General features: G+C 37.9%; 2 protein-coding genes across 2 annotated transcripts; both read right to left on the bottom strand.

Annotated features, from left to right (window-relative positions):
* Nucleotides 1-750: 750 nt before the first annotated feature.
* LOC103716682 (uncharacterized) lies at nt 751-6,023 on the bottom strand. Its single transcript, XM_008804785.6, has 5 exons — nt 5,763-6,023; nt 5,160-5,262; nt 3,617-3,740; nt 1,764-2,795; nt 751-1,540 (listed from the first exon to the last, which is right to left on the bottom strand). The coding sequence occupies exons 1-5, from the start codon at nt 5,941-5,943 to the stop codon at nt 1,130-1,132; spliced, it is 1,851 nt and encodes a 616-aa protein (XP_008803007.3). The 5' UTR covers nt 5,944-6,023; the 3' UTR covers nt 751-1,129.
* A 3,338-nt stretch (nt 6,024-9,361) lies between these two features.
* Nucleotides 9,362-18,518, bottom strand: LOC103716683 (26S proteasome regulatory subunit 6B homolog). Its single transcript, XM_088703378.2, has 6 exons — nt 17,899-18,518; nt 13,926-14,156; nt 13,300-13,458; nt 12,534-12,686; nt 11,481-11,564; nt 9,362-9,825 (listed from the first exon to the last, which is right to left on the bottom strand). The coding sequence occupies exons 1-6, from the start codon at nt 18,391-18,393 to the stop codon at nt 9,691-9,693; spliced, it is 1,257 nt and encodes a 418-aa protein (XP_088559504.1). The 5' UTR covers nt 18,394-18,518; the 3' UTR covers nt 9,362-9,690.
* Nucleotides 18,519-18,573: the final 55 nt, after the last annotated feature.

The raw sequence follows: 18,573 nt of genomic DNA, 5'->3' as shown, positions 1-18,573 counted from the left end.
CTTCACGCAAGTATCCTTCACCCCTTCCCAATTTTGTTTTCCTCCCAAAACGTGTTTGCAGGATTTGGAGACACCCGCCTCATATGCCCAGGCTCTGGAACGAGCCTTTTCGATGTAGGACTATTGGGCCTCACAGTTGGACTCTTTCTCTTTGGCCGCTGCTGGACTTATGCATCGTATCAAACAAGTTGGATTCCTTAACCAGTTTATAAAACAATTTCTTCCAAAATAACCGCCCAATTTTGCTTCCTACCTTCACATACACTTTGGAGAAAATGTTCAGTTTTACTAAAGACTTCAGACAGGACCAACCAAGAAAATACTGGTTGATTGTTATATGTAACATACACCAACAAATTCCATTAGAAGATGCAAGTTCTTGATTATAATGTCCATTTACAGGAGTCCCATGGTACAAGATATTACTAGTTGATGGATATACAAAGTCAGCATAAATCAGTCGTAAGCCACCATGCCTTTGCAATTATTTGCAATTGGCATCATAACTATTTCTTTGCCCATAATTCCATCCAAAACTCAACTGTTTGCCACTGGAGGCTTCTTCAAAATACTCCTAATACACAAACTCATCCATAGAGTCTCAAATCATTCACTCTTTCGTGACCTTAGCAAAGCCTCCCTGGTTTGGCGTCATAAATAGATACCATGCCCAAACACAACAGGAATACATGCATTCGATCATTCAAATAGCGATACAATGCCATGGCAGACAATGTGCTAATCTTCATATGTGCTGAAGATAAACAAGTCCACTTTTCTATATAAAACCAGTCAACAGATGAAGTTTACAAAGAAAATAGTAGATCTAATTCCGACATCTTACCGATTACACATCAAGAACCGAATTTGAATCCTAAAATCCATAGATTCAAGAACTTGAGGGTTTAGCTGTAGGGTCCAGAGTCATATGTTTTATGGACATGGCTAGTAGGAAGGATTTTCTCAGTTCAAAGACTTATCAAACTTCCAGTATCTCTTGGTTCAACGGGGAAGAAAAAAAACACACACCATCCAATCCAGGGAGCATCTTCTAGAAATATGAAGATCAGAACCAAGAATTAAAAAATCAAATGTTACAAATATTACACAGACAACAACAAGGGAATCGTCATAGAGGATCAAAAGGTTCTGGGGGAGGCTCAAATCGATGATCGAAAGGGCTTTGGTCGGACTTATCCTCAACACTGTGCAACCAACTTGTGTTCTTTGAATCCTCTTTCATCAACATGGCATCATACTGGTAGCTACCATCGAGATCTAGCTCACCCACACTCTCCCTTGTCCTGAGGCTTTCCCTGTCTGGAGACCTAGACATACTGTCTCCATTATATGACACAGATCTGTTGCAGTCTCCAGAAAATGTTTCATTACAATTGCCATTCTCTGCAGAGTCTTCATCACTTGTCAGAGGAACTATGGGTTCCGACATACGAGCTGGTCTTCCTTTTGGAGCAGCAGAGCGAATGCTACGAGGAAAGAGGGAAGCACCCCGAATGCCCCCCAGGCTTTGTCGAATGTCCTGTGTTAACAAAGAAAAGAAGATTTCAGAATTGTAACATACCATGCAGCAACAGTCTTTATATTTAACAAGCTATAGTATCCAGTCTTCCCTCAGAACTATGACAATAAAATACTTTCATTGGAAAGTCCAAATGCTTAATAATAGTAGGAGCCACCTGTATGCATGAATTAGTGGATGTTCATATCACCAAATGCTAGCAGGGAGAAGGAACACAACGTACCATGTGCCTGAGAGCCATATCAAGCGACTTCTTTGAGATCGTCCTTCCAAACCCGGTGCTCTCTGTGGCTGCAGCTGGCCTTATAGGCTTACGAGTTCCAGACTCTGATACCATAGATTTTCGCATTTCAGGTGGCGTGGTCTGGTGTCCATTGTTCTGTGATAAAACCTTGGGTGGATTCTCTGGGAACCTGCTCCGAGGGGCAATAGGCAAAGACAGCCTCCGATTTGAACTCACAGAAGCTACTGTCTCAGAGTTTGAACTTGAATTTGACCGAACTGTCAGCGCCATTCCTGGACGCATCCTGCCAGCAGAAGCTGGCCGTTCAGGCAACTTTGTCCTCAGGTTAGGCGGCGTATCAAGTGAAAAATCTGGGAGATCAACTGGGCGCACTGGAGCTCGGGACCGTGGACTAGGGGAGCTGGGACGTGATGAAGGTGCTGAATTTCGGCCATTTCTGGCTGAGAGCCGCCCAACAGATGGGGAACGCCCTGTCGTCGGGGCTAGTGTTGGTGCAGCAGGCTGGCGAGTGGGGGTTGATGGTCTTGAATTCAAGCGGGCTACTGAAGAATTTGAATTTGAGATAGAATTGGTGGCAGCTTGGAGTCGTGAGGTTGGAGTTGATGGCCTAGAACCATGTGAAGGTCCAGATTTAAGTCCTGGAGCGCTGGGGGTTGCTCGAGTTCTGACTGGAGTGGATGATCGAGTCGGTATGGGACGTGAGGTTGGAGTCGATGGCCTTGCAGTTGAGAGGGTAGCTGGTATGGAACGTGAGGTTGGAGCCGATGGCCTTGCAGTTGAGAGGGTAGCTGGTATGGGACGTGAGGTTGGAGTCGATGGCCTTGCAGATGAGAGAGCAGCTGCTCGGCTCCCTGGGGTTGATGGCCTTGAGGTTACTGAGGCTGAGCTAGTGTCAAGGACTGATGTTCTGTTAGTATTAGAGAAATTGCTGGAAGAGATGGAAGGCCGGGTCACCGAACCACTCCTGGCTGGCCTTGTTGAATGGCCAGTCTCGGACTGAGAAGCAGGGAGCTGCAACAAGAATGAGAAATTGAGATGTTTTATTTATTTATGAATGAACACATGGGTGTAAGAATGACACAACTGAAACAAGAGCAGCTTAAAAGGTTACAAAGTAATACATGCATTAACAGATACGAATTAATACTCTCCAAGGGATGTTGACTTAATCCCCAATCCATATAAATTTGTGAAATTACCATTTCCTATAACTAAACCAGAATTGATCGATCTAACAAAAAGGTAGGTAGGTGAGTGGCGAGAGTCGAGACTATGATTCACCAGTTCTCTGGCATAGAAAGAATGCCGCATGAGATACAGTGATATTTAAGCTTTACATGAGATGAAACTAAATGACATCACAGAGGACAGATCATTAAAATCTGATTGCAACTGAGTATGTAGATAGAAGTATATTTTGGGTTCTCCTTCATATACTGAATTTAACATTTGCTGAAGAGCCAGACAAAGCAAACTGTGCTGAGCTCAAAATAACTTGTCAGGCCCTTGAACATTAGAAAAGACCAAGAAGATCACATATCAAGAAGGTGAAAAGGCTACTACTGCATAATGAGACCAGATGTTTGTGCTTCTTCTGGGGTATAAGCAATGAATGCTTGCAATAAAACTGATTAAATAAAACCTTTTGCAAATTAGATTTAGATTCCTTTTTCTGTTGTGCATGCATGCGTGGAAGAGTTCGGAGAGAACCCCCTGGAATGGATATGTCATCTTGAACAACCTAACCGTTGAATTAGAATAACAAAGATAACTGATAAACTGTGATACTATATTCTTAGAACAGCTACTGGAGATGATGAGATGATTCATACCCTTGTAGCTCTTGTAGTTGAAACTGATCTAACAGTGGAACTGCGCTTAGGTGCTACTGAGGAAAGTGGCTTCTTACTAGCATCAGAAGAAGGGCCATGTGGAGATCCAGGAGGAGTTAGAAGCCTGTCCATGCGGAAGTCAAATCAACAGCTAATTAGCTTTCAACATTTTGCAAGACATGTGCCAAAGTAGAAATTCTGCTTGTAATTGCAAACTAAGAGAATCTGAAGGTAACAACATTTAGCATGTCATTGGCTTCTGATGCCCTACCAAAGATGATACAAATGGGTTTTTGATCTTCACCTACTAAAAAGAAAAGATAATTCAAAGATAAAAGACACAGAGTATAGGATTTATTGCATGCTCAAATAATTCAAGACTTACTTGAAACCAAATAATCAACAAGGAGTTTTGGTTATCTTTTGCTAGTAAGGTGTAAGCATTTTTACTTTTTATCTGTTTATGGAATATAAAAGTCAAAGACTTGACCATGTCTTTTATTATGAGAACATTCCAGAGAGTATAAAGACATCCTTATAAGTATGGAAAGGAAACATTTATTGACAATCCGTTGCTCCATTTAGGGAGAGATGAATTTCCTCCCTATCCTGATCTAAATTAACTCTTGCATGTATTATCTAAGTTGCTAAGAATTATTATGAAGCTTTGAAGGACAACTGCAGGCAAAGTAGGAATCCTCAAGCCTACTCAACTTGTTGGAGTGTCTTACAAAAGAAAATGTAGTTTTCAAATGAAAATCCTATTTTACTTTAGAAAAAAGCATTTTTCCCTTTTGAGTGCAAGATAAAGTTTTGAGTTTGATTTGATTTGTGTTTCCTCTGACTTTCGAACATTTGAGGCTTGTTCAAAACATAACTTATCCTATCAAGTGCATAGCAACTAAAGAAATATTGTACATATAGCATGATGGTCTGCCGCCAACTGTAAGTTGACATAAATCCTACTCCATAGAGCTCTAGACATTTGGAGATGGCAAATTGCTATCTAAATAGTTCACTTCATACAATAACTTTAGCATTGCCCATAACCAGTTAACATCTCTCTACAAGTGAAGATGGATACAAATAGACAACCTTTTTTGGGCAATAGAAATTGATGGAAGATGTATAGCATGACCTAGTGATCGGATGTAAAGTGGAAGCTTGATGAGTTCAGAAAGAGCATCAAGTTACACAAGAGATGATCAATTATCCTTTATGAATCAAATATAAGTTCAATAATTGAAGACAATTTAACTATGTCAGACTTCAAGATTCTGTATCTAAGGTTCTTGCATCAAGACATTTTTTGGGTAAGTTTGCATTAAATAGAGTATCAGAAGCAATCATAAGGACAAAAAAATCATTATAGGCAAGCATTCTAATAAATCTAAAACGTTAAATCTTCCCTGGAACAAAAATTTTCACGCTTAATGCGGCCTAAAGACTGATCAAGAACAGCTAAGCTTTTCTATTTTAAGCACATGGGGATATACCCAACCATTTTATTGAAAAAAATGAAGGATTTAGTCATGGTATTTACCAATCGTAATCATGCTTTCCATTGTCAGCATTGAGTAAATCATCCATTCCGCTCCTCCCAATCTTGGCCGATCCAATTGATAGTCTCTCCAATTTAACTTGTTCTGCAAAGAACAATAAATAGAGTCAGAAAAAAAGGACAAATAATCGAATTCTCACAACTGATGAGTAATTCAGTCCTGCCGGCTCCCACAGAAATCACATCACAACTCGTGATACAAATAAATATTACGTCAAAATTCTTCCAAACGGAAATAGATGTTTAAATTAAAAAACTAAAAGCCCAAGGATTACAAGAAGTAAATGCCATCGTTACAAGCACGTGATAAAAACTACAATAAACAGCAGAAACTTAGATCACGAGATTTTCACGATATCCAAATAATTATAATTAAAACTTGAAACATTTCTCAAATAAAAGGGCTGTCATAGATCGAATTATTGATAAAAGAAGATAAATTTATGCAGTTTGCGCACGCTCTCATTCAGGAGGCCATTTCCGGAAACATACCATCCACAAAACAATCCAAATCCACAAAAGGCCAAAAAAGAAAGTTAATAATAATAAATCAGAATAAAATGGAGGAAAAAGAGGGATCCACACCGTCCTGGCCGTCGGATCCGTTGGCCGATCCGATCAGAGCGCCGCCGCCGCTTTTCAAGAACAGATCCAATTCCAAGCTCTCATCCTCCCCCTTTCCGCCCAAGCTCCGCCGCCGGTCATGCCCCCATCCCCCCGGAATATTCCTCCGTTCCGACAGCGATCCCCTCGCCACCCGATTCATCGGTTCCCCCACTCCCTCCCCGATCCGATCCGAGAGAGAAATTTCTCCTCCCAAGAAAACGATTAAATGAGAAATTTTTGTGGAGAGAGAGTATAAAAGGAGTAGATCGAGAGGGAAGCAACGGTTCCGCGCCTATGCGGTAATTAGCGACATTTCGGGGATCGAAAGCTGGTTATTTGGTGCGGGAGTTCGCATATGCTTATGTAGGGATCTTGAGAACCTGATGGCGTGCGAGATGGACGGTGATGGAATCGTGTCGCATAGTAATTCTCCAGATATTGACGTATTGAGGTTCGTAGGATTCATGGGTCTACCTGGGTTTATTTCCTTATAGCATGATGTGAGGTTTTTTGTCCAAGCTTCTGTCATTATAGTGTATATCTGTTCTAAATTATTGGACAAGGTTGGTACGAGGAAGGTGAATGATTTGATTTCATTTCCAAGTCTTTCGTAACTCTAGGAACAGAATTACAGCCTATAAGGAACAATTTTTTTTTTCGCGCTAAAATAAATAAATCATACCTAACGAGTATGGATACATTCAATAAAATCAAAAAATAAAATACTTCGAAGTGACAGAAACAACTTCCCATCTTCAGCCCATAAGATACTACCGAAGTAACTGGCTACATAAGCAGCCACACAGTCTGCAGCTCTATTAGCTTTACAAAGAATATTAATTAAAAGGCTGGGATTTTTTTTTTTTTCTTTTCCTTGGTGATCTTATTTTTTTCTTTTTTTTTTAAGAAGAATGATCGGTGTGCTGTTGGAGAGCTTATTTTCTGGGTCGGTTGCCAAATCTGACCAGTAACTATGACAGCCGTTGGATGTTAACTGGGCGGGTGTGATATTGTTGGGATGTAAACTTTGGTCAAATTCTTTTAGCATTGACTTTCAGGACATATTACAAAAGCATTTGATTTTTTTTAATTTTTAATGAAAGCATCATTTGTATACCCTATGCTTTCTATACTTGCAGGCACCTCTGACCTTAGCCTGGTCCATTTATAGCAAGAGAAACCAAGATCTCGTATTATCTTAACCGGAGAAAAGATAAAAATATTTTAAATTATAGTAAAAAAATATAAAAGCACCATCTAATATAAAAAAACACGAAGATGAAACAATAAAACTATTTGATTTTCGATAAATATTTCATTAAAAGTTGAAGAAGTGTGGCTATAGCATTAATTCTGATTTAAAAAATATCTTGAAATGTATCAATTAATCAAATGAGACAATAAGAGCAGGGGTTTTAGATATGTTATTTTAATGATATCTAATGCTGATGCATATAATATCTTGGTCATGATGAAAACATTGCCTACACTTTTGTAGGGCCATGATAAGGTATTTTACATTATATAAATTAAGCATTTTAAGCTTTTAACTTTTTTTTTTTTAGGGTGTGGGGAGGGTAATATAATGTTTATAGGTGATTTTGGTTTGCCTTGTCTCCCTCAAAACCAAAACATTTCCAATAAAAAAAAACCTGACATGTTAATGCAGACTTAAATCTATGTAACCGGAAGGCTTCACCAAGAAACTATGGAAGGAAGAAAATCCAAGAGACAGTAATTTAGTGGCTCATGTCAGTACTTGCCATCATCTAGTTTGTGTTTTAGAACCCAAGACTAACAGTTTGGTTGAAGTTAATAATCCATACTTATATTACTTCTCAAATAATGGCCCGTACTTAATTTGAATAGTTTGGTCATACCAAACGTTTAAATTTAGAGATGGTAGGTTGGTTGTGCATGTCATGTAGACATCATAGGTCCCATCTAATTGAGCCATTGTAACTGAAACTACTCAAAAAGAAGAAAAATAACCTATTTCGCTGAGTAACACAGACTAACAATTCAAGGATTTGAGTTGTCTGGACACCTAAAAATATAAATGTCAGCGATATCATTATTATTTTTAATTCAGATACTAGTTAGAGAGACATGAGGGCAATATCCCAACTCAAACTTGCGAGAATACTGTACAATAAAATGACTGCAGTGACATACTTAAAAAAGGAAAATGGAAAAAAAAGCTCTATTTCATGATAGAAATTCTAATATAAGATTAACTATTTGGGATATTATTTGGCAAGTTTTTTGTCAAAATATTTGGTCAAGATGTGGGGACATTTTTATAAGAGTTTCCATTATAATAGGAGAGTTGCGTCTTTCTAATGTCATGTATTTGCAACTAACTAAAAGCATACTGTTTTCTCTTACTTGGAACTTATCACTGGCTTTAGTTTTAGGGCTTTGCTTGGCTAGAAAATAAGAAAGATAAGAACAGCAAGGTTGTGCCTACGAGAATAGACATCTTTGAGTTATTCTAATTCTTATTTGACTGGAATCTTTGAAAATAACTTTTTTACATGAGAAACTTTTTATCATAAAAACTAAAAAGTAGGCAAAAATGATGATATTATTTCAAAATTAATCTATGGGATCTTCTCATTTGGGATAATTGTGCCTAACATTAAATAAAAAAAAAAAACCAGTATACCTGTTTTTCATTTTATGCCTGCATTTCTTGTTTAAGTCTTATGCCTGCTTTATTTCCCGACAAAACATCGCCTAAATTATTTACAAAACTCGGCCTCGTGTGAATCCAGCATTTCCCTTTTGGTCTAGCATGGCACAAATCTATCATTTCAATCAACCTAATGGCATGGCCCCTGCCGTCTCCTTGCCGACAGGACCGGAGTGGCGGGAGGAGAATAGAATGAGAGCTGAGTCTTTTTTGGTGAGAAATCCAAATACCAAATCTTCGGAAGGGGACAGAGCTCCTACTGAACTATTTGCAATAATTGAACTGAATAAATTAACTCCGCTCCTCAACAAGAGAAGGGATAATCGCTATGTTATCGTCTAGCATGAAAGGGAACTTTTTTTAATGAAGAACGGGGTGGGGAACAATCACAGGGAACTGTGACGTGGGCCAGGAGAAAGAGAAGGCTCACAGGATTTGCACCAAACGAGCTATCATACACAGAGAGAGGTTGGTTCGGTTTTTAATTTAATTGATGAAGTCTGCATCCTTTTCTGCCAAGCCTCAACCACTGCCACCTTATCTTGTCTCCTTAATCTTGTAAGCTATCCTACTCTTACATAGACCATAGTTTATATTTGGGAGATTGATTATTTTTCAGGCAAACGTTCGGACATGCATATGAACATACTCGCACTGCATTTTCAGAGCTGAGTTGGGACACTTGATTAGGAATTGGGCTTCTAATTGGGATAGAAGGCACGCCCCTCTATCCCCCACTCTGACATGGTAAATCCATAGTCAATGATGGTGGAGATGCCCTCACTTTCAGCTGTTTCTCATCCATGGGAGTTCATAAAGGTAATGCCGTAGAGCACATTACCCGTATCCATGGTGAAAAAGTAATCCCACATTACCCGTATCCTTCTATCAAGCCAACAATGAACACTAAATGAAAAATAATCATTTCAGTGCTCTGAAAGCAATAGAACATTGGAAATTCTGATCGCCGTCTCATTTGAGATCGAGGCTGTAGAGCACATTTGAAGAATTTTAAGCTCCCTTACCAGTTACATCTAGATCCTACACAATTTATAGACCACATCCAGGACAAACAATATGTAGGAAAATTCTAGTCACAAAAGTAGAAATATGTAAACTCAAAACTCCTCAAATGCACTCCTTTCCCCAGTATTAAACAAAATTAGCACCATTAAAGCTCGGGAAGCCAGTATCCTCTGACAGTTTAGCTCCTCATTTGTAGAAATCAAAATCTGTGTCTGGCTTCTTTACATTGGTACGGTAGCCTTTCTCAAAGTCCTTGGGAAGAATAACATATCGGTTCTTGCGAACAGCATGCATACCCGCCTCCTGGCAAATGGCAGCAATCTGCAAAACAATTCATGAAAGATGGTCACTTTGGTCAAGCTACACTTTATATGGAACAGTTCTACTTATAAATGATGCGATACAAGGAGGGCTGAAATGCACAACTACAGTCCAAGAAAAGTTTATAGGTCAAACTACACTAAAGTTTCTAGGGTCAAACTATGCTATGATATTGTAAAGCCCAACCCCCCACCCCAAAAAAAATGAAAAAGACAAAAATAAAAAAAAACACTCCCGATGTTAGAAAAGCTTTTGCAGGTGGAAAAGAAATTGAGTGCACCGGTTATTACGTCAATAATGGTTATACACTCAAGCGACGTTAGTATAAGTTGGATTAGCATTATTATTACACATGCAAGTTGAAACGATCAAGGAGATGGGCACAGACGTTCCACAAGGGGCATGCTGTAGGCCACACTCCATGATAAAAACAACTCAAGATTTGTTATATGGTGTATAGATAAATGCTTGAAATGATTATTAGAAAGTCAACTCATTACACTAAATAGGCGAGAACACAAATAACTAGGAAGGAAATGTTAGCAAGAAGTTTCATAACCATTGAAATGAGTAAGGTTTTAATTCTCAGTCTCAATTAGAACAAAACTAACTCACAGTTTCTGGCTTCAATCAGTTTCAGCCAAAACTGATTAATTTTGATCTAGTTTTGGTGGTTATTTTCAGTTTAAACTAATCAAAACTAACCATCACCTCTTTTTTAGAGTTTTATTTTGGTCTGTACTATCACATTGGGGTTATTTCTTTATTTCTTTAATCACATAGGCTATATAATTTCAGTTTTTGCTAATTATCCTTGTTTTGCTGAGTAAAAAAAGATGGGATAGATGATGAACATAATCCTTGATAGGCCAAGGCCTCCAAAAAGCGATTTACAAAGACTGATGCAAACAACTAAATAAAAGATCAATCTTTATAGTAATGGCATTTTTCATATAAAATAAATATAACATTCTACAACTACATGTATTTAATTAACAGTCACTTAACCATGGAAATATAAGAAAGAAGTGCCCAAATTTAACATATTTGTGAATTTTACTAAACATGGTGAAACAATTAATTGCACCAGGCACTGAAACGTTCCAGAATTGCTAAATATAATGAAATTTTGTAAGTAATATAAATTAGTGGTACAAATTATTACCCCTTATGAGTTTTACTTACATGCAAAAGTAGCTTGAGCCCAAAATTGTTGAAACTACACAAATAAAGAACTTATGTATCACAAAATACTCTAAAATGCCATGTGCAATCTTTCTTTTTTTCTTTTATTTTTCTTCTACTTTTTCAGATGTGTCAATGTTTTCCCCGATTTTTATGATCAAAACTCTGAAACTTGGAAAGGAACTGCCAAAACTGAAACTCCACAAGCCCAACTGAATCTAAGTTCAAACTCCGACGAAAGTTGCATTCCATTATCATGTCTAAAACATATCAGCTATTTGAAAACACAGCTCATGTGCTTGAAGGAAAAATAACAGCCTAATAATTGGATCACTGAGACTTCTAGACAATCAATCAGACGTCAATTTAAAGTGGCTAATCTCAGCTTCATCTGAATCTGGAAATTTTAACACACAAAGTAAAATAAATGGAAAAGGAATTCCAGAATGAATAAATTTAAAATAACTAACCTCAGCAGCACTAATTTTATCTGGTCGAGAAACATAGTCTTCCAAGTCAACCTCATCACTGAGATTCATTTTAGCAGTGCAGACCTGAATAAAGACGAAGCACAAAGCACGAGACACATTCAATAAAAGAAGTGTAGAAAAATAGCACAGAAAATAATGTCATTATGCCTACTTAACCATTAGTATAGAATTAACAAAGCCATTTAAAAGATAATAAGCAATATTAGTAATCTATAGTGAAATTTTACTCATATGGGAAATAATCTTCTCAACTTTGCCTCTTTCTACAATTTATTGATCTTTCCAATGATTTTTTCCTGTAAACAAATTTTCTAATTTTTGCCTTTTCTTTTTGGGTAAGATCTAATGTTTTATTGCGCTATATTCTTGAGCAATAGTTGCCTATTTGAAAAACAAGTGCAGAAAGTGGGAAACAAATACAAAGAGACATAAGTTAACAATTGTAGCACTTGTGTACCTAGATATGGTCTCTCTCTATCTATCTATCTATCTCAATCTCTCCCCTCTCTGTGTGCATGTGTCCACATGTCTGTGTCCGTGGTTGTGTGTTCGTGCTTGGAGAAAAAGAGAGGTAAGACAACGCAAGAAAGATACAAGTTAAGCTTGAAAAAAGAGGAGCGAGAGACTAGGAGGTAAGAGGGAGGTTCACCAAGATATAGCAATGAAATGTTAAAACTCAAAATTTCTCTAGCAAGATCATCAATGATACTTCAGATTGATGAGAGCATCCCTCGTGTTTTTATCAACCAAGGACATGCCGCAATAAGAAAAATCAACTGTCAGATATTTATGACATCTAGATGTATACAAAGTCAGCATAATAAAATAATCAATGCCCGTCCATACCATTAAAAGCCTGCGATTTGTAAAGCTGTGTACGGATTGTTATGCATATTCCCGGTTCTATTGACGCAATTGGATAACTTCCAATTTATTTGTTGTTTGTTATATTGAACCAGTGCATTTTAACATCAATTAAAGCTTAAATTATGAATTTTAATGATATTTTGGATCGCTTTTTGCAGATCTTACTTGAAAAACTAGCCGCTTTTGCCGTCTGTCAGGCAAAGGAAATTCAATTTTCCGATCAAGTCTACCCGGGCGCAGAAGGGCAGGGTCTAGGGTGTCAGCTCGATTTGTTGCCATTATAACCTTTACATTCACAGTTTGATCGAAACCATCCATCTGCAAAACCAATCACAGACAAATACCTCACATAATTAATCCATGACAATGAAAATGGGCAAGATATGAGCAAGCATACATGTTGGTGACAAGCATACACATTGTTAATCAGTGAAAAAAAAGTTACGCAGTGCAAGTTTTCCTCTAATCCACGACATGGCTTCAATGGGAACAAGCCAAAAGACTAAGCACATCTAGAACTACACTTATTGCCTAAATTCCTTGGCCACTTCAGGGTCCCACCCTAAGATAACCACTAGATGGTCTTTGGAGCCAAAAAAGAACCAAAAAATGTTGCACACAGAACTTTATAGAGTCAAAAAATGCCACATCGACTTGATGATTTATCCAAAGCAGGGTAATCTCAATCAGGTGGTCCAAGAAAGAAAGGTTGTACACCAGCAGGAGCAGCTAGCAGCAAACAGCAAAACTAAATGAGGGAATTATTTATATATTTAACTTGTATAGCATTTCAGTTTGGTTGAACTTATTAGAGTTCTCTTTTATTTCTGAGACCTTTTACTCTTTCAAACAAGTGGAAAGGGATTAATTCATCAAAAAAGAGAAAAAGAAAGGACAAACTGGTGCCTCCAATATCTTTACTTAGTTCTACCTGATTCAGAAGTTCCATGAGGATACGCTGCACTTCCCTATCAGCACCAGTTTGTGCATCAAACCGTGCCGTAGCTATAGCATCAACCTCATCAATAAATATGATTGCAGGGGCATTCTCTTTAGCAAGTCGGAAAACATCCCGAACCATTCGTGGACCCTGAATAAAAAAATGCAATAAACAAGATGCTTGAAAATTGAAATATAGCAGAGGAATTCAGGAATAATAATGACAACTTCTGACCAAATTTATATTCTTCATGAAATTGAGCACAACGAGCAATCTTCTTATAAAAAATGAAGAAAATCTAAGCATAAGTGGTAGAAAATTGTTACTGCATGTACCCTTTAAACTTTGTCCTTGTAAGGATACAAATGAAACAACGGATACAACTTGTCGGTAAAAAAAAAAACATGAAAATTATCTTGACACATTTAGAACCTATATTTACACCACCTGTTAAGGAAACAAAAGATCACTAAGCAGATTTATCATTTTTTAAAATATAAATGTGACCAAACCAAATTCTATGAGAATGTCTTAACCTAGATGAACATAACAGACAAAAGGAAAAGGATACGCAATGGATGTGGGTGGTGCATTCAGATATATCTAAGAAACCGTACCTCACCCAAATACTTCTGAACAAATTCTGACCCAACAACTCTTATAAAAGCTGCAGTTGTATGATTAGCCACAGCCTTGGCAAGCATGGTTTTACCAGTTCCAGGAGGGCCATAGAGAAGCACGCCTCTTGGAGGATCTATACCAATCTGTTTGTATAACTCATGATGTGTCAGAGGCAACTCAACAGCTTCACGAATTTCCTGCTTCTGAATATCACAACCCCCAATATCCTGAGCAGATAAAAGGACGATAATTCAGCAAATTATAACAGTTAACCTGTAACTATTAACTGGTATCAACAGAATGCAGAATGCCAATGGTTCAATAAAATTATCAAATAAATTACAAGATGGTTAATAGATTACTGAATGAAGTGGTAAAAGTCAACATATTTCATTTCCTAGATTCATTGATAGATTTTCAACCTTTTAGTTAAAGTGATTAAAAGAATGAGTTAAATAAAGGGATGAAACAAAATGCATGACGATATTCACCATTCCAAGGTTGCATGAGCACCAAAGAGTGAAAAGACAAGGAACAAACACAAAGGATGATAAAATGAAAAGTAAGCGAAGCAAGCATGATATCTCCCCAAGTTCTAGGCACATGGTTTTGTGAGCTCCACTATTAAGTGAAAAATAAAGGAGTCCCCAGAGGACAGAGAAGCACAGAAACATATCTGAAGTTCAAATCTTTTCAACAGTCTTGATCTGCTTTTGATAACATGATTGCTACTATTTAACTGACGACACCAATATAATGCTCGCAATCTATTCAATAAATTTGTATTTCTTCTTCAATGAGCATTCCTCAACTATATCGATCAGCAATTCCAGGGGCACCACAGTAACTGAACTGTTGCTTCTAAACCAATACCAAAGGTTTGACAAGAAAAAACGCATACTGCATTCAAGTCATTTGACTAGTGACTTAATTCAACGTAACAGCAATTAGGTAATCGCAGATCTCATTTATAAGCTATCATATAACATGATTTTTTTCAAAGGTAACCAACCAACAGATGTCTTGGTACCAAGAGGGTTGGAAGAGATGCAAAATCATATAAGGCAATCCAAACCTATACCAAATTCCACAGGCAAATATTACATATACAAGTCATTTGAATATTTCATATAAAATGATTTTTTTAGAAGGTAACAACCAACATGTATTTGTACCAAAAGGGCTAGAAAAGCTGAAAAATACATCATACACCTTAAACCACAACCATCCAAGACATATTTTAGGGAAATAAACTTAATAAAGAACTGAATTTTTTTCTATAGTTAGGTTTTTTTGGTTGACATCTCTTTTTCCAGCAAGCATGCAAGCGCAAATCAAAGCAAGCAAGCATGCAAGACACTCGCACATATAGAGGAAGAGGCAAAAAAATATTGCATGCATTCTGAAACTCTACAAAGGTATCTTAGTAATGCAAAATTGCAAATACAATAATCTCTGTAACAAAACCACACTCATCTGACGATACTTGACTGTGAATACATTAATAAGCCCATCAAGCCAAGTAGATTTACATTATCAGGAGTTATATCGAGATAAATTTCCATATGAAGTCAGCTTTCAATATGTCTAGTTGTCTACAATTTTAACTACATCAAACGAAGGAAACTGTGTTAAACTATAAAACATACAATTTTGAAGTATCAGTAGGTCCTGTGCAATCACTGCAGAATAATCCATAGAACCACAGTTTGGTGATGTTGCGAACATCATGTAGCATGCCTGTCTTTGCTGGTCACTTTATTTGTTGGTGCTTAATTTATATGGTTTTGCAACTTTCATGCTGTGGCTTCAGTTCCTAAAATTAAATTCTCCTTGATGGATTTATTTTGTAATAAATAAAAATCAGACTGAATTCCCAATAATGATAAATAATCATGATTTTACTATATCAGACAAGATATCAATAACTTGGTTTCTATATAACAACTAGGACATATCTTGGATCTGTCCAAAATTTCTCCACTTCCATCCCAGGGGCCACTCACCAAGGTGTTTAATGTCTCACCATCCAAAAGCCCTGCACTCAACATCAATTTGCACGTATCACTAATATGAAAACTTTGGGCTCGAAAATCTGACATGGATGACCAATAGTAGAAGCGATAACAATCTACCATTTCCAATAAATCACCTAAAATTTCCAATTCATCATTCCAAGCTTAACATAATGATGGGATAAGGTTTCTAGGGAAAACAAAACAGATATTCTACTTAAGTTTCCCGTTGGATCTCTTAGAGAAAGTGCAATGCCTTCAAGCATCTCCCAAACAAAGTTACAAGAGCCATCAACAATCCAAGTGTTTCATTCAGGAGACAAGGAGATAAACACTTTTAAGTACAAACAAAAACAATTCTTTATAAAATTATTCATTAATAATAGTGCTCTTCAGAACATTTAAACAGCTCGCAAAAGTGATATCCTTTATTGTCTGTGTTAATAAACCGCTTCTCTAGACATGTTGCTCTCGTACAATTGGCAATGACAAACTAAGTTTGGCTTCTGGGTTTTGCCTTTCAAAGTCAATAGGACTTGATTCCAAAAGATTCAATGTATATTGTCGAAACTAATATGCATCGACTCAAGAACAAATGCCAAGAAAGTTATTTCTAGCTCGATAGCAGCATGATTATTAGCAGAGTTTAGAATGTCATCAGGGGCAACTAGGCAAAACCATGCCCCGAGTATTGAGAGAAACAAAATAATCTCGTCAGACATATGTCAGTTTTTATTAGCATATAGAACTATAATAGGATGCAAATATGGTGCAGAAACACAGGAGCCCATTTCTAGCAAAAAATGGAAACGTTCTGAAACCTGGTAGATACAGTGTGGAAAAGAACAACTGAATTTTAGCTTGAAGCAACCACTAAGTACCAGACTCCTATCATAATGCAACATCTTAGAATTGACTCATCCAGAAATACTCAGCATTCCATAAATGCAACTTGGCCACTTCATGCACATGTAAGAGAACTTGAGATCTTCACCACCCGTGCAATCACTAGTCCATAAACTTGTGATTCGGCTTCCTCTTTCAAAATGGGTGTGCTATATCAACAACCTCAAAGATTTTCTTCTCCCATAACTTCCCTATCCTTCACCAAGGAAAAAAGTGACAGCCTAGAGAGAAGTATAAGACTAAAATCCTGGAATCCAGGATAACTAAAATCATTAAGTATGGGTCCCACTACATACATTTTAAATGCAAATCAGGTTTAGTCTATAACAGTCATGAGCTTTGCATCTTCTCAATATTTCCCCTGCAACTCTTAGCTATATCTAACACTACATCAGAAATTCCTAGACTCACAAGAAAAGCAAAAGTAAAAAAAAAAAAAAAAAGATAAACATTTTTTTCCTGCAAAACCCAACTTCAACTCCAAGAAAACCCAAATTCTAAATATAGAATATTCAAATGAACTAAATACATTACTGAAGCTTCAAAATTCCCAGATTCTACCTAACTCCGAATTGCATCAATAGAACTACTGCATGGAACAACTAGGTCATGTTTGCAATCCCATATCCATACTAATATTCAATACTAACTATTCACGAAGTAATGCTAAAAATCAAGAAAAGAGGGTGTACCTTTCTTTAATCCCTAAATCCATCTTCAAGAAAACCCAAATTTAAAGGTTCAATAACCTATACGCGTAAGAAATGAAACCAAAAGCTTACAAATTCTAAATTCCATCTTACAGCCATAATAATCCACCAATCGGAGAAACTTTCACGCCAAGAAACACGAGATTCCACTCCAAACCCTAAGAAACTTTCCCGCCAAGAAACACGAGATTCCACTCCAAACCCTAATTTGCACCCTAGAATCCCAACCCCCCCGGGGAGATCTTCCCAAACCGTAATGCATAAACACATGCAGATGGATGCACATAGATTGAAACTTTCGATCAAAGAATCAATTTTTCTAGGGTTTCCGCACTCACGTTATAGGTAACGTCGGGTTTCTCGGACTGGCTGAGGAGGGAGATGCTAGAGTCGGCCTCGGGCGGGAGCACGTCGACGAGGGCGTTGGAGTGGCGGTGGAGGGCGACGGAGGCGGAGGGCTTGAGGAGCTCGCGGTTGATGGTGCTCAAAATTCGAACATAGTAGTTGGATCCGGTGGTGGAGCCAACGATGCCGTTGTTCTGGTCGACCATTTCCATGAACTGGCCTATGACAAGAGGAACGGACTGGATCCGCTTGACCTCCTCCTGGGCGCGGAGGAGCTCGCGCTTGAGGTTCTTCTGCTCGTCCTTGACGTACTCCTCCTGGATGTCGACAAACTCGATCTGCCGCTGGAGAGACTTGAGGCGACCGTAGAGATCCTCGTCGTCGTCGACAGAGAGGAAGACGTCGGCGCTCACGGCCGGGAAGCTCGGCGGCGGGCCGGACGGCCGGGAGCAAACTTTGTTGTCTACGACCATGGCGGAGGCCGCCATTGGAGAGAGAGAGAGAGAGAGAGAGAGGATGTTCTTTTTGGTAAAAGAGAGGATGTTCTTGGCTAACAGAGAAAGAAAGCCGTGTATGAACCAAAACCGGTTTATATAAAGACGGTGAATGAAAATTATCTGAAAACCCTATGTGAGTCTTTGTTACATAGACAAAAGATGTCTAGGTTA

This window comes from Phoenix dactylifera, chromosome 8, assembly GCF_051530095.1.
Source record: "Phoenix dactylifera cultivar Ajwa chromosome 8, Ajwa_hap1_PhDact_Kaust_v1.1, whole genome shotgun sequence".
Taxonomy (NCBI): Eukaryota; Viridiplantae; Streptophyta; class Magnoliopsida; order Arecales; family Arecaceae; genus Phoenix; species Phoenix dactylifera.
The sequence above is the reverse complement of the archived record's forward strand: the minus strand, read 5'-3'. Positions and strand labels throughout refer to the sequence as shown.

What these genes read in the sequence shown, in the direction of transcription:
- LOC103716682 (XM_008804785.6), bottom strand. Translation starts at nt 5,943, where the DNA reads ATGAATCGGGTGGCGAGGGGATCGCTGTCGGAACGGAGGAATATTCCG. An exon ending in CGGATCCGACGGCCAGGACG is followed by an intron (nt 5,263 to 5,762) that starts GTGTGGATCCCT and finishes TGTTCTTTGCAG; the next exon opens with AACAAGTTAAATTGGAGAGA. An exon ending in GGAAAGCATGATTACGATTG is followed by an intron (nt 3,741 to 5,159) that starts GTAAATACCATG and finishes CCGCATGGACAG; the next exon opens with GCTTCTAACTCCTCCTGGAT.
- LOC103716683 (XM_088703378.2), bottom strand. Translation starts at nt 18,393, where the DNA reads ATGGCGGCCTCCGCCATGGTCGTAGACAACAAAGTTTGCTCCCGGCCG. An exon ending in AAAAGCGGCTAGTTTTTCAA is followed by an intron (nt 11,565 to 12,533) that starts GTAAGATCTGCA and finishes GTCTTTATTCAG; the next exon opens with GTCTGCACTGCTAAAATGAA. An exon ending in ATAAAATTAGTGCTGCTGAG is followed by an intron (nt 9,826 to 11,480) that starts GTTAGTTATTTT and finishes ATTGTTTTGCAG; the next exon opens with ATTGCTGCCATTTGCCAGGA.